The following is a 20,176-nucleotide window of genomic DNA, read 5'->3' on the forward strand; positions in this document are numbered from 1 at the left end:
TCATAACTTTTATATACAGTAATAGCACTCTTACTTAGAATGTATATTCCTCTTTAATCAGACTGTTTCATACCACGAAAGGTGTTTTGTTTTTCTTTAGGTTGCTTGAAAGTTTGCTTATTAAATCATGGTTCTAGAAACTTTCATTGTTGCTCTTGGTATAACAGGAAATACCAAACTATAAAACCCTATTAAACTATAATTTTTGTTGCTAAATCGCTCAACTTATATAGTTAATGTGAACTGACATCATTTTGTAGTCACGAGATACTTGATTTTTATTGCCTGGAGCAGTTGGAAATTGAATGAGATAATGCAAATTGTGAGAGAGTATATGGAATAAACTTGTGGTTCCAATTTAGTTCATAGACAACAGGTGTCCACGTTACAAATATAACCACCCAGATGGCAGACTTGTCAGTTTTGGTAGGAACACTCAGAATTGAAAGAGGAAAGACTCTGCTACTGATTACATTTTCTTTCAAATCAAAACTAAAAGAGAAGCAAGGCAGGCAGGCACTGCAGTATCAGAGCTTGTATCTTAGCTGAGTCTTGTTAATGTCAATACTGTGAAGAATTCACATGTGATAGGAAAGTAGATGTGTATAATTACTACAATTGATAAAATCAGATGACTTCTTCCAGTTTCCCAAACTGTCACCTTGGTATTTTGAGTGACTGTGAAAAACGGTCTCTAAAGTTGGAGCATTGGAAACAAAAGGAATACTAATGATCTCTTTTCTTAAGACAATAATCATTTCAAAAAGAAAACATCAGAAAATGGCATCTTCTGCTATAAAAACATACTCTGAAGTATAGTATGTTTATGAATTTTACTTTTTAAAATGAAATGTTTTGGAAAAGAATAAAACTTATAAAACATATCAAATTGACTCTTAAAAGAAGGTCTATAGAGGAATTTTTATGATTCGTCATGCAAGAAACATGGCGCAGTGTATATTTTAGTAGGCAAAGAAGCTATACTGGATTACATTGTTACTTGAACAAAAATAATCTATTAATTTCTTTAAAAACAAGCATTATCTACAGAGTAAAGAAAACAGCAGGTCTATGACTATAAGGCATATTTGCTGCCATAGCAACAGAGCTTCTATTCCTGCCTACTGAATTCACATCCTGCTGGCATTAATCAGAAATGTCCATTTGTGCCAAATTAATGCCATGTCACAGACGCTGAAGGATATACATTCTTGACAGAGCTGGGAGCATTTCACATTCCATAAGGGGATAAATTCACTTCACTATGTGAAGTTCTGACTCTCGCTTAAAAGCTAAAGTCAGTGACGAATCACACTAAACCCTGATCACAGCAGTTGTCTCTAAAAGCATAGGTTATGTGATGGCACAACCGCCAACCCCCTCTGTGTACTCACCAGCACTGCCTTGAGGATTCTCACACATTTCACAGTAGGGTAACGCAGGGTTATTGACATAGGTGCAGAAACCACACTGCCAGCCCTTCTCAGGAAGGGGTGGGCTGGATGCCTGGGCTAGAGCTGTGGTCGGCCTGGGCCAGGCTGGTTTCTCCTGCGGGGGACTGCAGCGTTCATCGGTGGTGATGGACTTCAATCTTTTAGCTTCAGGTTCAGAATTGTTTTCGTAATCAATGGTATCTCTTGTAGATCTTTTTCCAGGGTCCACAGGCACTACAGTATTTTTCTCTTGGAATATCTTTGATTCATCACAGGAGGTCACCAACTGACTTTTCTTAGGTTTTTGTAAAAAGAATGATCGAATATCATGCTGTTTTTCTTTTTCAAACTAGGAAAAACAAACAGTTATCAAGTTAAGAAGCAATCTAACATGTTCTTCCTAAATGAAACAAATAACGAACGGTTTCCATTAACCATATCTTTTATCTTTTGAATACCTTGTTGGGAAATGAATTCAATTTCGCTATGATTCTCCAAATATACACCGATGCAGAACTCCACCAACATATGCATATACCTCCTCTGTCTGACACTGTGCACTTACAATGTGCCAAGCATTTTACATACGTATATTAACTCATTTAATCCTCATGGCAGCTCTGTGAGGCAGGTACTATTATTCTTCCCATATTTCAGATGAGGACATGAAAGCTTTAGCAAAGTTAGGTAACTTGGCTATAGAAGTTATATAATTATCCTTCAATACATGGTTGGCTAAAGAAGATGTGGTATAGATACACAATGGAATACTATTTTGCCATAAGAAAAGATGAAATAGTGCCATTTGTGACAACATGGATGGATCTGGAGATTATTATGCTAAGCGGAATAAGTCAGAAAAAGTCGAGAACCATATGATCTCACTGATATGTGGGATATAAAAATGAAAGCAACAAAGGAACAAGACAAACAAAGAAACAAAAACTCATAGTTTAGTGGTTACCAGAGGGTAAAGGGGGCACAGGGGGTAGTAATGAGGGTAAATGTGATCAAATATATGGTGATGGAGGGAGAACTGACTCTGGGTGGTGAACACACAATGTGATATAGAGATGATGTAATACAGAATTGTACACCTGAAGCCTATGTAACGTTACTAACCACTGTCTGCCCAATAAACTTTAATTAAAAATAGAAAAAGAAGTTATGTAATTAAAATATTCATAAACTATCTGCCCTAGAGGTATGTCAGGGAGGTGACTGCGTATCTTCATATTTCAGGGCAATCAAGAATATAGAGAAATATTTTCATGCCAAACTATAAACACGATGTTCATAAACAATGTTTTTCATATTTAAATGTTTTTCTTGATCAGGGAGCATTTTCAACATTAATTAGAACAGCTTCTTTAACAGATACATTTTAATCATTAGCTTGTTTTCAAGAAATATGTTTCTCTTTTCTAAGAACAGCTACATCATTATCTCCTGGTGTTTGTTTTTTTTTTTTAAATCTTCTTTTCAATGTAAATCTCAATCTCCTAATTAGAGAAAGTAGGATACCTATCTCCACAACTGATTAGCTAGCAGTGAAGGTTAGACAAGGAGTTAATTTTAGACAAGTCCTGCTAGGGCCTGAATACCATGGTGAACACACATTGTAACAGACTACATTTCCAAAGATGGCCACTCCGATGTTGATCCCATTTCACATGCTCGTCTGACAATGTGACATTGACACACTTACATTTAGAGGTGGGGTCTATGTTCTTCTCACTTGAACCTGGGTGGACCTTTGTAACTGTCTCAATCAACAGAATGCTCTGACTTCTGAGTCTAGGTCCTTGAAGGTACCAGGGCTTCCATTTGACTGTTGGCATTCTATCCCTCTCTCTTTCTCTCTATGCCTTGGGATGCTTGCCTTAGAGCCTAGCCACCATGTTGTGGGGAAGCCCAGGCCACATGAAGAAACCAAGTGTGGATGTTCAAGTTGACAACCGCAGTAGGACCCCAGGTGCCAGCCAGTATAAAGTGCCCGACGTGAGAGTGAATGAGCCTTCAGATGTTTCCAGATCCCCACCTTGGGGTCGTCTAGCCAAGGCCCCAGTCATGGTGGAGCAAAAACACGTAGTCTCCATTATTACCCTGGTTGAATTCCTCACCCACAGAAACCGTAAGAAAGAACACATGACTAATGTTGTTTGAAGACATTAAGTTTTGGGGTAATTTGTTATGCAGCAATTGATAACAAGGACAGATACTACAGAAAATGATAGCAAAATACCATATATTGTAAAGAGATATTTTACTTAATAAATCTAATCTCCCCCTCATAGTACTGCATAATAAAGAAAGATTTAAGGAGGGAGGGGGCTCTAGAAGAGGGTAAATGGGGTTTAATATATGGTGATGGAAAGAGAACTGACTCTGGGTGGCGAACACACAGTGTGAGATATAGATAATGTATTACAGAACAGTACATCTGAAACCTATGTAACTTTACTAACAACTGTCACCTCAATAAATTAAAAAAAGAAAAAAGAAAAAAAAATTGTAACTATGTTGGTGATGTTTGTTAAAAGAAAAGAAAAGAAAAGAAAGATTTAGCAAATTCATAGAGACAGAAAGGATTAGTGATTACCAGGGACTGTGGGAAAGGGAAATGGGAAGTTACTACTACATGGTACAGAGTCTGTTTGAGGTAATGAAAATTTTTGAAAACAGTAGTGATGGTTGCACAACCTTGTTAATGTAATATTAAGTGACTTTACTACTGAATTCTATACTTAAAAATGGCTAAAATGGCAAGTTTTATGATTATACACATATATATCTATATATATATTCATAAATTTTTAATCCTCCCACCCCCCCCAAAATAAATAGGATGGAAGGAAGTGAGGGAGGGAGGGTAGGAGGGAGGGAGGGAAGAAGATTTAGTCTGTTCCCATATTGGTAAAGTTAAAACATATATTTATAGAAAGAATGGCCCCCCTCAATAATGTATGACTTTTATATGGCTGTTATTTATACATTCTCATATACTATAAAAAAGTTATCTGATTAGTTATGGAAGTTACAGAATTTAGATAAAAATATAAAGAATGAAATCATTAACCACAAGACAAGACTTTTTTTAAAACAATGCACAAGGGAAATTCTAAGCAAAAGGTGGAGAAAAACAGAGAGATTAGCACACAATAGAGTTTAGTGTTAAAAAAAAGTAACAAAGAAAGACAGTTAAACATTTAAAGAAAATGTTCTATTACATATACTGGGACTGCAAAGAGGGCTTGTGAGATTTTGAAAATATTAGCAAATGTTCAGGAAACATGAACAAATTCTAATAGCTATTTCTAGTTAAAGGATGATGATTTCATAATTTCCAAGTCCTTGCATGTCTGGAATGAACCGATTTTACCCTAACCTTTAGTAGGTTCACTGGGTAAAATCTTTAAAGATATTGCCCTATTTTTTCAACATCTGATGATGTTGACAATGTTCCTTCACAGGCGGCAAACTTTTCTTTGTTTTAGAGGCTTTCAGGACCTGAAAAAAGTTTTTATACCTGGTGTGCTAAAATTTCACAATGGTTTATACTTACATATCTATATCACCTATATCTATATGCCTTCTGCTCAGCACCCAGGATACCTCGATTTTGAGTAGTATTGCTTTTTCTTTAGCTCGTGGACAGTTCTATTATTCTTTGATAGTTTCCTCTTCTTTCTCTTCCTTTTCTCTTTTCTCTCTTTCTGGAATTCCTGTTGGCAGAATGTAGGACCTAGACATTTATGTCTTTTATTCTCATATTTTCCTTCTTTTGGTCTTTTTACCCTCTAAACGCTTGGAGTTTTCCTCTATTTTATCTTTTAACCCTTCTATAGAATTATTTTATTTTGGCAATCATATTTTTTAATGTCTAAAAGTTCCTTCTTGTTCCTTGTTCCTTTTTCATGATATTCTGATTTCATTTATATTTGCAATGTCATCTCAAATCCAAGGCTACTAATTCAAGTTTTTAGAAAGTTATCCTTAGGATCAATTTTCATATTAGTTTGCTTTTGGTCACCTTCTTTTTATGCTACAGATTTCCTCCTCAAATGTCCAATGACCTTTGTTGTCCCTTCATATATAAGAATGAAGGAAGAGGAGGGCAACCTGGGAACTCAGGATTCTTGGGGCTTATCACCAAGCAGATTTGCTAGGACACCTGATTAAACGTGATGGATGAGGAAGACGGAAGGGGCCAAAGTGATCCTCAGATTCCTAAATTTATAACTTGTAACATTGGAGGGATATTTTCAGTTACTGTAACAGGGAATACAGGAAAATATTAAATAAATGGGCTTATTAGAAGGCAAAAAGAGAAGAGATAAGGAAGTAAGTTCACATTTAGGCATGTGTGAAAGCTGGTGGGTACCAGGAAAGAGGGTTAGTTACAGAAAGCAGGTTAGGAATTCAAGAGAAAGAGACAACTGGATTTGCTCATCTGGGAACCACTGACATATAGAGGGAGTTAAATTATAGGACTGGATTTCATGACACATGGAGAGAGGCGGAAGTAAGGTGAAAGTCAAGTACAGAAAGCAGAGGAACAACATTAAGGGTGGAATGAGGAAGAGATACCCAGGAAGGAAACACAAAAGGAACAGTAAGAAGGGTAGAAAATTCGGGACAGCAGTTGCTTTAGTGTGTGTGTATTTTGGTTTTCTATTCATTATACTCTGTACTCAGTCGGCACTTTCCATCAGAAAAACTTACATCCTTCAGTTCTGGGAAATTTTCTTATATTATTTTTTCTTCCTCTGTTTTCTCTGTTTTCCTAATTTTTGGAACTCCTATTATGCAAAAATCTTCTGAACCAATTAGTTGATTTCCTTAACTTTTCTCACATTTTCCCATCTCTATTTGTTCTACTTTCTGTGTGATTTCTTCCTTTCCATCGTGTTGAATTATTATTTTCTGACATACAGGTTCAATTTCAAGAGGGCTTTTCCTTGTGCTCTGATTTTTCCTTCCTTGTTCTTGGTTCATGGGTGCAATATTTTATTTACTTCTCTGTAGATATTAATGATAGTGGTTTTTTTTTTTTAATTTGTTTTTTTTTAAGTTTTCTTTAGCTCATTACATTGTCTCTGCTTCTTTTGTATCCCATTCTTGGCTTACATGTTCGTTTTGGTCTCTGCTTTTCATGTGATAGACTTTCCTCCTTGCCCAGTGGCCTTTGCTGTCCATTCATATTTAAGAATTAAAATGCCATTGGACATTCCATGTGGGGATGGATCTTCACTGAAGGTCATCAGTTTGTCAGGGGGTCCCTTACAGTCTCCATTATCTTTTCTTGGTCCAGTCAGTTTCTCCACAAACGGGTCCTCCAGTCTGCTACTTGGAGGATACAATGCTGGCTACCCGTGACCTGGGAGGTGATCAGAAGAAGTGTGCTAACGATTTCACTATTAATTAAGGAGACTTCACTTAATATGCTTGTTTACAATTTACTGCCTTACCCCCTTCCCTCAATGGGTTCTCTTCCTAGATACTTTCTAAAAATTAAATTTATTGGGGTAACATTGATGAACATTATTTAAGTTTCAAGTGCACAATTCTATAATACATCATCTGTATACTGCATTATGTGCTCATCACACAAAGTCTAGTCTCCTTCAGTCACCATATATTTGACCCCCTTTACCCTTTTCATCCTCCCCCCCATCACACTTTCCCTCTGGTAACGACCTAAGTGTCCTTCAAAGGATGACTAAAGAAGATGTACATATATATAATGGAATACTACTCAACCATAAAAAAGATGAAATATTGCCATTTGCAACAACATGGATGGATCTTTGGATTATCATGCTAAGTGAAATAAGTCAGATGGAAAAGGACAAGAACCTTATGATTTCACTCATATGTGGGATATAAAACTGAAAGCAACAAAATAACAAACAAACTCATGGACATAGACAACAATACGGTGGTTACCTAGATATACTTTTAAGACATTTTTAAAGAGGAGCAAATAAAACAGCTAAATAAATATAAAAAATATAAAATACGAAAAATAAAATGATTAAAATATACAGTAACAGGCCATTGTCGCTTACACTGAATAATGTTTTGATAATATCAGAATCTTTTGTCCCACTCTACATTTTAAAGAATTTGTTTCTTTAAAAACATTTTACTCTCTCCATCTCTCCCTTAGAAAATAAAACAAAATTGTTTCAGATTTACTTAGAAAAAAAGCAACCCTCCCAATAATACAAAACAAAAACCTAAGCAATCTTCCCCCAAAATTCTGAGGGCCTTACAATATCAGCTTTTACAGCTGACCTCTTTAATTAAGCTATTTTTTAAAGGAACTACTTTTACTATTTAAACAATGACTAATTTTAAAAACTAGCATTGAAGAAATTCTCATTAAGTCTAGAAGCAGGCTGGGCGTAAAGGTCACAGTGACTGCCAGTAATCAGAAATTGACGTATACCTCTGCCACTTCACAGTTTACATATAGTGCCTGGAAGTAATCAGTATAGGTACTATTTTGAAATCACAGCTGCTTGGGTAACAATAAATTGAGACTTGATCATGTAAAATTGAGAGAAGGAGTGGGTAGATGGAAAGGGAATCATTTTATATCATTTCAGGAACCAAAGGATACACTTAGAGTATAATTTTAGCAAAAGCAGAGGGCAAGAATAATCAGTAGCAATGACTTTAGCTAATGTTACGAGGGCTAAATTGGACAATGATGAATGTCATTAGTGCCCTGGCCATGGGGCTGCCAGAAACTGTGAGACATAATGGGAACAAAGATTTCCTCACAGATAATCAATTAGAAACCTAATCCATATTATTAGTTATGTTTTCTGATTGCAGTCTCTGAGCAATCAGGCAGGAAGTTGGTTGATGAGGTTTCTTTGACACTTAGCAATTATGACTGATAGAGAAAGAGGTGAGCAAATCTCTTTGACATACTAACGATGATACGTGCTGGATGGGATCAGAGAAGAGTAACAGGTTATGGGAATACTGGTTCTTAATTTGGGATTCATGGGCCTCTCACAAGACTTTGGACGGCCTTCTGTGAGCCTGAAAAACCCCTAAAATTGCCTACAAAATGTTGTCTGTATTGTATGTGCATTTTTGGAGAGCAGGTCTTTACTCTCTCCATAGACTCAAAGGGATTCAGGACCCAACAGACATTAAGAGCCACTGGATTAGAATAAATTATGCGAAGATGCACATGGGGTTTGAGTAGCTCTATTTCTTTCCTTAATTTTTTAGAGGTAAAGAGAAATTGAGGGCTCATATGTGAATGTACACACGGGTGGGTGAACTAACTCTTTTTAAGGGGAAACAATACATAAATTCTCTTAAATACTTAATGAGGATCCCTTTAGCTTCTCTCCAATCATTTAAAAAAACCGGAAAATACCAAGAAAGAGTAACTTCTGTGTGAGCATGAAGCATGTTCGCTTAGCTCCTTTGTCTATTACTAACTGGGCTCTGAACAGCTTCTCATAAGATAGCACGTGACAGGGGAGTACTCACACAGCCCAAGAGGGAAACTACTGATGAGGTGAGTAGAGGAAAGAGCATGGATTGTAATAGCTAGGGAACTCTAGGAATATTACCGCGCCAGCAGGACTCAAAGGTGTCATGTCACGTAGCTCAGCCTAACACAATACACACTATCCTTGATGTTTTGAGACACAGACATGTCACTAGCTCCTCATGGAGATTTCTGCAGGTGTTTGGGACATGTCTGCTTAACAAAAGAAGGAAGTGACCTTTAACAAGATTTATAGACACTGATACTAAACCTGAATGCAAAGTTCCTGTATCTGTAAGATGTTTCAAATTGCTTTTCTTTTGGTCTTTTTAAAATTAATTGTTTAAAGTGAGTGTGGATCCACTAATTATAGTATCTGAGAAACAAAAGGTATAAGAAATAATTGTAAATAAAATGCTCCCTCAATAAACACATTTTTGAAAAATATTAGATTTATCACTGACATGACTTCCTGCAGGAACAAGCTTTATCAGTCTCCCCCAAAGAGACCAGTATCCCCAACTTATAACAGCCATATTGATAGTTAAATGTTTAGCACCCACACTGTTCTGGCAGGTCTCCATTTGAAAAATTACCGACTTATTTAATGTTACTGCATTTCTCAGTGTTGAAGATAAGCAGGACAAAATGTTTCTATGGCCCAGTTTCCTTTGTTACTTAATAGCAAGATTAAGCTAAAAGTCTTTTGTTTTTTGTAACTATATTCTTGCCTTTAGAAGAGACATAATAACAAATTATTGACAAATGTCCTAACTCATCATGACTGTCCTTATAAAGGAATAACTATATTAGATGACCCATTTAAGGTGTGGTAGCAAAGAGATTTAAATGTAAATAAGAAAAGTGATCTAAGCTTACAGTAATTTTAATCAGAAGGCTTTAGGGAAAACACAGTTAAGTCAACACGCCCATGTCATAAGCTATACGGAAAATGGAAGAACAGAGTCCTCTCTTTAGTTACAATGCTGACATTGTTATTGTGCTCCTGTCTTCTGTTCAATATTGATTTTGAAAAACAAAAGAAGAAAATAGTGCTCTTGGTGAGAAGTACTGGGAATAAAAACTGCAAAATGCTTAACGTGGCAAAATGTGTGTTTTTATCTGAAAGGCTCAGGGACCCAATATACACGTATTCGCTCTGCTTTGCAGCATGGTAAAACTACTGCTCTTTGGAGACAAATCCCCTGGCCATGATGATAGGCTTAAAAGTCAGTTATCAGAACTGAAGGAGAGGAAACGGAAAGCTAGTAAAACTCAAAAAAAACCCAAAAAACAAACCACCAATAAAGCAGTTAAAAGCCTGGTGCTACTCCAGCGCAGAACATACCACAAACAAACACACTGATGTTGGGTTTAATAGACTTTGATAAAAGGGCAGCTCTGCTGAAAACCATTGTTGCCTCCTGTCATTCATCTCCTGTTCCTAAAAGAATTAACAAAATTGCTGTGTTATCGATGGGTGATTGGGACATTTTGCTGGTCTCCTGAATGGCTGATGGACGACTGATGATTGGGACAGGAACTAAAACACCTTTAATACCATATGTAAACAAGTCAAAGGACATAGAGTGACAAACGTGGGGTTTTAATCATTTCACTAAATAAAAAAAAGAATTTAAATTCTCTTAAAAAAGAAATGACTAAATTTTTCAGATTTTTCAAAATGTTCATTGCTATATAGTTAAAATTTTGACAGTGATCCACCCTTACTAGGTACAAGTTTTTCTATGTGGGCACTGAGAAAACGAAACAAGCAAAACACTCTGATTAAAAAAAACCAAACTGTAAAAATGTTATTACTTATTTTTAAAGATTAACATCATAAGCATTGTAGGCAAATGTTTTTGGGAATGGCTATCTCTTCTTACAAAGACAATTAGAATTTACAGCAAAATATTATATAATGCCCAGACTGCTAGAATGTGACACAGAGGGGTAAGGTAATCGGTGCCTAAGTGTCATAATCTGTCTCTTTAGCTCTAAACCTAACCTCCCTATGCCTCTTAGACCCCAGCTGAGTGGGTCAGAGGCTCCTCAAACTCAAGAGGTCCCAAATGGACTCTTCCCTCTACCCGTAAGCCAGCTCCTCTCCCGCCATCACAACCTCTCAACGCCTTACTGCTTACCAAACTACCTGTGAAGTCCTCTGCGTTGTGCCCTCCAGCTGTAGACTAAACGAGGTCACTTCCTGTCACTTCAGTTTGCCCTCCCCTTACCTATTTGCATGCCTCTGATTACGGCTTCTCCCTTCCATGCCTGCTTCCATCCTCTCTACCCTTCCTGAACATTCTGCTACTAGACAGCGTCCCCCCACACCTCGCTAGGTTGATTCTACCTCTGAAATACCTGGCATATCACCCCCCCCCCCCATTACCACTACCACGGGTAGGAGTTCAGGGTATTTTGTGCCCAAAATCCTGTCTGGGAATCCCTGACAAAGGAGACTCCTATACAGGGATCACTTTACTAATAAGAAGAAACTGGCTTTATTAATAGACCTGCAAGTACCTGATAGCACCAAAGTACACAGTTCTGGTGTATTAAAGAAACCAGTTGAAGGTCACAGTGAGAATTCCCAATGTTCATGCCAAATCTCACGGGAGAGAAGATTACTGGGCCTGACAGGGCAGGCGCTTTTCCTGTTTATGGTGGAGACGCGAGTGCCTCTTTGGAGCACAGTAACCCGCTGGCCTTGAACTGGGACCCAAGCAAGTTCTCCGACTCTGAAACATCATATGAAGAATTCCTCCTCCAGGGGCAGGGGGAGAAAGCCCTGAGAGGGAGTGGAGAGACAGGAAATCCCTTCACCACCGGCTGAAATTGGGTGGGAAGGAAGGAAGAAAAAGAATCCATTCCCCCAAGACCACTGCCTGCAAGAACCTGTCCCTTCTTCTCCTTCCCATTCATTTCCCACACAGCTACTAGGATTATCCTTTGAAAACAGAAGTCTGATCATGACACTCAGTGCTTAAAAGCCTCTGATGACACTACATGGCTTGCAGGATAAAGTCCAATTTCTTGGCACGGCATGTGCGGGCTCCTCCCCATCTGACCGGTGCAAAGCTTCAGGCTCCTCTCCTCTGACTCACTTCTCCTGGACCCTATGCTCACATCCACATGCAATTCCAATTCCCAGAACAACTCATACCTGTCCTCATCACTGTGCTTTGGGGCGTGCTTTCGGCGTCCCCTCTGCCTGAACTAGAACCCACTCTCTTTGAACTCACCCTTTAGAATCCCTTTCCTAAGGAAAATTTCCTACACGCCCCAGATCATTCCTTATTCTGTCCTGTGTTCCCAGAGCCTGGTTTACATATCCCTATTTTCACATTTATCATACTGCTTTAAAATGACTCGCTTACAATCTTCTCTCCCAATTAGAGGAAGCTCCAAAGGAAAATGAGCTGTTTTCCTGATCTTTGCACCTAGCATACTTTTACAAATAACAGCTTTACTGAGATACAGTCTATATATAAAATTCACTCTTTTAAACTGTCCAACTCAGTGATTTTTCTTATATTCAGAATTATGCAACTAGCACCACTGTTTAATAGGGAAACATTTTCATCGCCCTCAAAACGAAACTCCTTACTAATTAAGCAGTCACTCCTCTTCTCTCCTTCCCCCAAGCCCCTGGGCAGCACTAATCTACTTTATGTCTCTATGAATTTGCCTACCTGACCAATTCATATAAATAGAACCAGACAATCTGTAGACTTTTGTGACTGGCTTCTTTCACTTAGCACAATGTTTTCAGGATTCACCTATGTTGTAGCGTGTATCAGTACTTCGTTCCTTTTTGTGGCCGAATAGTATTCTACCATATGGATATACCACATTTTATTTACCCATTCGTCAATCGATGGACATCTGAACTGTTCTAACATTTTGGCTATTATGAATTATGCTGCTATGGCATTCAAGTACGAGTTTTTGTGTGGACATATGTTTTTAATTCCCTTGGAAGTGCGATGGCTGGGTTTAATATTTTAAGGAACTGACAGACTGTTTTTCAAAATGGCTACGCCATGTTACATTCCCACCAACAACGTATGAGTGTTCCAATTTCTCTACATCTTTGTCAATACTTGCTGTCTGTCTTCTTAATTTTATTCATCCTACTGGATGTGAAGTGGTATCTCCTTGTGGCTTTGATTTGCATTTCATATCATTTTAATAAATATTTATATATATATATATATATAAAACAGATCATTTTTGAATGCCTCGTACATAGTACATATCCCATAACCACTGGCTAAGCCAAATTGAAGTGTTTCAATGTTCTATTCATTCCACAAATAATCGAGGGCCCAAAATGAGCTAACTTTAATGCATCTAGTATAGTTTGGCAAGGCTATGAAGCTAGACTTTAGAGAAGAAACGCCTGGGTTCAAATCCCAACTCTGCCACTTCCTGGCTGTGGGCAGATTATTTAACCTTCATGAGCTTTAGTGGGACATGGAAAGTGTCACAGTGTAGCTGTGAAGGGAAAACATCATGACTGTTAAAGGCTCACCACAGTGGCTGCATGGAACAACCACTCAGTACCTGTTCATTATTACTACTGAGTGAATGAAGTCATAAAGGTAAATAAGACAAATGCCTAACAATAGCACAAAGTGATGTGAGCAGTGGCAGACATTTGTATGTCTCCATCCATGACAGCAAGACTATCCTCTCATCCTTCTCATTAGCTATTGGCAGACTAGTTACATAATGTTTACAGAGTGGTTTAAATTCTAAAAGCTATATTAAGTAAATATCTAATTTAAGGTGTGTCAGCTTCACGAAACCAGTGCTTTAGCATATTCAGGGACAAGAGGTTTTGGATAAGAAAAAAATTGGACTTCATAAATGCCACAGCTCCTACAGTCAACTTTCTTTTTGCTGTTACTATTTTTTCAACTAGACAATATGTGGGAAAGAAGGTTATTCTCTCTCTCTCTCTCTCTCTCTCTATATATATATATATATATATATATATATACATATATATATATAAAATGTCATATATATGTGTGTGTGTGTGTATATATATATATATATATATATATATATATATATATATACACAAAATGTCATATATATATGATAATTTCTTATTTGCACTTTTTACCCCATAACAAAACAAATGTTTCATACAATGTTGGCATTTAATAAAAATGCAAAGTTTGTTTTAGAATTTTGAGGGCCTATTTTAAAATTTCATAGTTGTGCTGAAGAGCTCTCCTTCCCAACTACACACTTTTTTTTTGTACCATGCCAGCAACCAACCTATACAGAGGGTGCCAAAAAAAAATGTGTACACATTTTAAGAAAGGAAAACTGTATTAAAATTGTGATGCACAATATATATCGATCACAAAAGATGAATACAAGTCATGTTTGACCTCTGCAAACAAGAGGTGCTCAAAGTGGTTACCATCAGCGTCCAGATACTCTGGATTATGGGGAGCTACTGCTTGAACAATGTTGACCAAAATGTCCACTTGTATACATTTTTTTTGGCACCCATGGTATATTTTTAATACCAATGTGGGTATTTAAAATGTAAGTTTGCTTTGGGTGAAGGATGTTCTAGAAGGCCCTGAGGATGGCAGGCCAGGGACTTGGCTATGGTTACAATAGAGCAAAGGCAGCAGTGTGAGCCAGGTCAAAGCCATGGGTACTGAGGGATGGTAAGGCAGGTTGGACAACCAGGGAGAGGCTAACGAGGAGAAAGGAAAACTGAGAGATACTGAACTCAGAGCCCACAGCATGAAAACAACTAGTAAGGGAAAGCGGCGACTACAGTGCAGCTGAATTTGGGAACTATCTGGAGATCTGTTCCAAAATGGAAAGAGAACTACTGTCTGAAGTAACAAAATGGAAGCCGCTCTGGCTTATTGTGACCTGAAGAAGAGAAATCAAGCAGGAAGACTTGTCCTCAGCAGGAGCTGGACTTGTTACTCATGCTGAATTAGAGTCTTCTTTTGCTCACCTATGAATCACTTATGCACCAAGTTTCTCTTTGGATACTCTAATCTATATCTATCTGTCTGTCTGTCTGTCTATCTATCTATATTATCTATCTATATATATATATATATTTTCTATCTATATTATCTATATTATCTATCTATCTATCTATCTATCTATCTATCTATCTATCTATCTATCTTTCTATCTATCTATCTATCAATCATCTACCTATCTATGAAAGAGACCTCAGAAGCCATCTAGTGATCTAGAGACTCAATGGCTGGATAAATGATGCTGCTGATTATCAACTCAGAGCCAAAGAGCACGGGTAAAGGCCCAAAGAGGTTAAGGAAAGGGCCCAAGTCTCCCATTGCTATAGCGAAAGCAAGGGATGCCCCTCACATATAGCAGCAAAAATGAAAATCCGAGAGAGAGGGAGGCTTTCTATTTGAATACTCCACTCAGTCTATCTTATTCAGAAACAGCCTTTAGTTACTTGGAAATGCCGATATAGACTAACACAGTTCAGACCTTTCTCTCCTTCCATCTGGAGACAACCTACTTTATCATTCAATCGAAGCCAACGTAGGAAAGTCAAAACACCTCAAACCTGAAAGAGTACTTAGAAGTCATGCATATTCAGACATAGAAGAAATGAAGAAGCTTGAGAAACGGGATTGCCTCTGAGGCAGTGGCCCTGGCGACAGACTCCCCAGCAGGACGTACTGAAGAGACAGCCACCTGGGCTGTGCAAAGGTTCCTTTCCTCGTGATGGTGGGATGTTTGTTCTTCATTTGAATTGGACTTCAATTTGAGTTTCATTTGGGTTAATAAATAATTTCTTTAAAAACATGTAAATATATCTAGTATGGGTAAACAACCGTGACTCATACATGTGTGTGGATTAATCCATGCAGGTGATTGTTTAAATATTTAACAACAACTGTAGCAGTATTGGGTTGAAGCAGAGTCCTGGGGGCCCCGGGCTGTGCTGGATCATGGGGAAGTCCCCCAAGACTCCCCACTAGTGGTGGGGTGACAGAGTACAACGAGGGGATTGAAGAAGTGGCTGTTTACAAACCATTACCAAAATAGTCAATATGTTAACAACCAGTACACTTACATTGGTGTATCCTGGTACAACGAATACCAGCCTTGGTTCCACGTATTACTTTTACCCTAACAGTTAGCTAAATTGTGTGACAGAAAGAGAAATCTGATTAAGAGAGCAGGAGGATAAAAGTAATACCATTCCGAAGGGCAGTGAACACCCGAAGAGAAGGAAGACAGGAAGTACCAAAACGGAGAAAAATATCAACAACGGAAATTGTCTCTCATATTCCTCTTCCTCTTCTTCTTAACCACCACAGGTCTCCCTACCCGTAAGACCATAGTCATTCTAATATTAGGCTCTAGTCAATCCACCGAAGACCAATTTGCCAAAAGCCCGTATATAAAAGTCAATTCACCTGAAATCCAACTGACTAAAGATCAATTTATCAAACTGACCTCATTTATTGGTTTTCTGAAAGCATTTATAGAGTTCGCAGTATTTTGAGAGGGATGGGTTGGCAGGGTTAAGAAGACTATGGGGAGCTAGAAACCCAGGGTACTGGGGCTTCCGACTCTTCCTGTCCTCAGTTTATCCTCTTTGCCCATCAGGCTCACTTGGTCTCCTCCGCTTTCAGCTTCTTCTCAGTCTCCTTTTGCTAGGGCTGACGGCCTGAGCTGAGTCATTCTCTGACTAACATACAAAATCTGTTCTTCTGGCAGTGAAAGGTCCCTCTTCTTTGCCCCAGCTCTAACCTCCAGCTGCAGCAGCGGGGCGCTGGGACAGAGATAAAATGAACATGCCTTAAAATGCTGATACTACAGAAATATTCACAAGCTGTTAAAAGCCACCCAATTAGAACTGTTATAAACTTTTTCGTTAAACAAGTTTTTGATGACAGTGGGCACATTTGGTTAATTTGGCAAAGTTTAATTGACGAAATAAGAAATAGCTTCAAAATGCTAAATGTAGGGGAAAAAATTAAAAGGATTTTTAAACGGATCAGAAAGTAATCAGTATAAATAGAAAAATTCCTATAGGAAATGCTGATTTTGGCACCATTAAGAACAAAAATATGTTTGTTTGTTGGTAGACTAAATTTCCTTAGGACCTTTCAACAAACTGAATATTTCTTGTTCTTCTTCTTTTTTTTTTTACTAGGCAAAGAACATTATTAGCCTTTGTTTCAAACTTTCTTCCAGGCCTTCTGCACCTTAACTAGCAGCAAAGAATGATTTGTGTCTAAGCAAAAACTAAAAATAGCTGCAGTGTCCAAGATTGATCAGGATTTTATCAAATCCATGAACAAAAATGTAAAAAACAGTCATAATATAAAACAGCATAAAATCAGCCCCCAGTGATGTCTTCAGTTTTACCTTCTTCAGAAGCTGACTGTGTTCAGTTTGCTTCACCCTTGGAGGCCTCATCACAATTCTCCACAAGATCTGGAACTTGATCAACGTCACCATCCTCTGGTGCAAGAGCTGCTTTTCCATCCACAGGTGGTTTGTGCTGAGCTTCAGCCAGGCTCCTGGAGCTGGTCGCGCTGTGTGCACCGAGCTGGTTTAAGACGCTGCGGAGCGTTTCTGTCAGCTCTTCCTCTCAGTGGCCCGTGATGGGGCCAGTGTCCGCGGCCAGAGGGGCCTGTACATTAGGGTTCGTTACAGCTGGTCACGGTTCCTTGTTTGTGAACATAGTCAGCCCTTCAGCACCAGAGGTACTGTTTGCCCCGAACTTCTTTAAGGAGAACGGGTTTTTTAATCATCTACCGTAGCTGTTCTGTGAACCACCTTCTTTCTGTGAGCAGACCGTTTCCCACCAAAGTGCAGTGGGGCCTGCAGTTTGGTGACTTTCTGCTGGTTCATGGTAGTTTCTTCCATCTCGTTGGAGAGGAAATGGGGCCACGCAGGGGACCAGGGTTGGCGCCCTGGGGCTCGTGGGCAGAGAACAAGTACACACACGTGGGGAAACAAAATGGCAGAGAGGGCAACAGATTGAGCTTTTTTTTTTTCTTTTTAATGGCTTAGGTGCATTTTATTTATTGTCCTTCAGAAGAGCATTTCTTAAAATGCATGAAGCTGGAGGATGTAAAGAGGGAGTGGTGTGTGGTATTCCCACCGAAAGTCATTCAAGGCATATTTCACAGGCTGGCCAAACAACAACCAAGCAAATAAATAAACACAAAGAGAAACAAAAGTCTCTACATTATAAGATTCCAATTTACAGTAGTCCCTCCTTCCCCACAGGGCATACGTTCTAAAACCCCCAGTGGATGCCTGAAACTGCGGATAGTACCAAACCCTATATACACTACGTTTTTTTCCTGTACATACGTAGATTTTCACTTAAAGGAAGCACTTTATGGCTTCTCTTTGGCATATCAGAATGGCCAGCATCACTACTCTTGCACTTTGGGGCCACTATTAAGTAAAATAAGGGTGACTTGAACACAAGCACTGCACTATTGGGACAATTGATCTGATAACCCAGACAGCTACTAAGTGACGAATGGGAGGGGAGCACATACAGAGTGGAGACGATAGGCAAAGAGATGTTTCATGTCGTGTCAGGTCAGATAGGGATGGCAGGAGATTTCATCATGCTACTCAGAATGGTGTGCAATTTAAAACTTATGAATTGTTTATTTTTGGAATTTTCCATTTAATAATTTCAGACTGCTGTTGTCCATGGGTAACCGAAACAGCAGAAAGAGAAACAGTGGATAAGCAGGGACTACTGCATATAAAACCCTATGTGTAAATATCCATGCACTAGAAAACCAGTAAAAGGTAACAGTAAACTATTAAAGATAAGTGGGAAAGTAAGACAAGTAATTCAGGAAAGTAAGATTTTGTCAGGGTGACTGGGTGTTTTCTTTTCGGTTTTTTCTTTTAACTTTGTACACATGTATATTTTTCTTCAGATACACCTGAAAACAATAATCATATTATATATATGGGAAGATGTGTTTTAAATTCTTAATACTTAGAAATGAACTTTTAAACATAATTCAATAGGGAATTTTAGAGAACAGCTACAAATAATAGTTATATGGTTTTAGTTATATGTTTTTTAAATACTTACGATATCTATTTTTAATAGATGAAAATATAAGTAGTACTAAAAGGAGTTTTTTTTAATTAAAAAAATTCTTAGAACTAATCCTTCTATTTCTTTAGCAATATTTGACAGAATGGCATTCTAGTATACTAGGAAAAAAAGTAAAAGCCCTGCAAATAAGATATATAAAAAAATTAGTAAGATTCCACATAAATAAAATAATGTTATTATGGAAATAAACTTTATATTAAATTTAAAATTTTGCATTTTGAAAGAACATGTACAGACTTTAATTTTACTCCTAGAATTTCTGACCAATTCCTTCAAAAATTAAGATTAAACTTTCCATAACTCTCACACCATTTTTCCCCAAGAGGGCTAGGAAAAAGCAGACAGTTTGTATATTTGTATAGCCATATGGAGGAGGTGAAGAACTTGGTGGTACTAGATTTGAACTGAAGATATTTATATAAACTATATGTATACACAGGCATATGTATCAGATATACATGTACATACATGTTAACATATCCATGCAAAACTGCATGTATGTGTGTGTAAATAGCTCTGTACATTGAAAATAGTGCAGAAGCAATGACATCTCAGAGCAGCAAAAAAAATCCTGATTTCTAAATATCATTTGCCAGTAAAGGGAATCAGGGCTCCTTAAAGAAATGTCTAGTTCCAGATCTGGGCCAAAGAAAATACAAGGTGAACCTGGAACATATTGTGTGTCAGAAAGCAAACAGCGCTCAGAAAATTACAGAAACTTATTTTAAAAAATTAAAAGGAAAGAAACTTTCTCTAGTCAGATTTTATTTTTTACTGGGAAGGATTATAACACATTAACTAACAGTAATAGAATTCCCAATTTCAGTGATTTTTAAAAAATGAGAAATAAGGTTCCTCTTTACAGAAAAATGCCAGCTACTAAGTATAGAAGGAAGCAATGATAGAACTAGAAAAACCACTATTTTAAAACTGATTCAGGCAAAGGTCATCAATGAATGCTCAAATTACTGGGTGAAAGGTTTTGGGAACAGGACAGTCACATGCTCTCAGTGTCACACCACAGATTACTTACTAATGTAATGTAAAAAGAAAATGGTAGTTTTACAATTTGCC

The 20,176-nt window shown here is 37.8% G+C and overlaps 1 protein-coding gene and 1 pseudogene across 5 annotated transcripts in view; both read right to left on the reverse strand.

The window, feature by feature from the left end:
- Positions 1-20,176, reverse strand: part of ZRANB3 (zinc finger RANBP2-type containing 3) — a 186,212-nt gene that overhangs the window by 20,349 nt on the left and 145,687 nt on the right. For all 4 annotated transcript variants that reach the window (XM_088793743.1, XM_088793744.1, XM_088793742.1 and 1 more), the window contains one exon: positions 1,395-1,782. In XM_088793743.1, coding sequence (XP_088649869.1) covers positions 1,395-1,782 — 388 coding nt within the window. The remainder of the gene's footprint in view (positions 1-1,394; positions 1,783-20,176) is intronic.
- LOC141572204 (transcription factor BTF3 pseudogene) lies at positions 1,653-19,228 on the reverse strand (annotated as a pseudogene). Its single transcript, XR_016019557.1, has 2 exons — positions 17,368-19,228; positions 1,653-1,782 (listed from the first exon to the last, which is right to left on the reverse strand). The product of XR_016019557.1 is annotated as a transcription factor BTF3 pseudogene (transcript).

Source organism: Rhinolophus sinicus, chromosome 17 (genome assembly GCF_057876585.1).
Source record: "Rhinolophus sinicus isolate RSI-liver-muscle chromosome 17, RSI-T2T, whole genome shotgun sequence".
In the NCBI taxonomy this organism is placed as follows: Eukaryota; Metazoa; Chordata; class Mammalia; order Chiroptera; family Rhinolophidae; genus Rhinolophus; species Rhinolophus sinicus.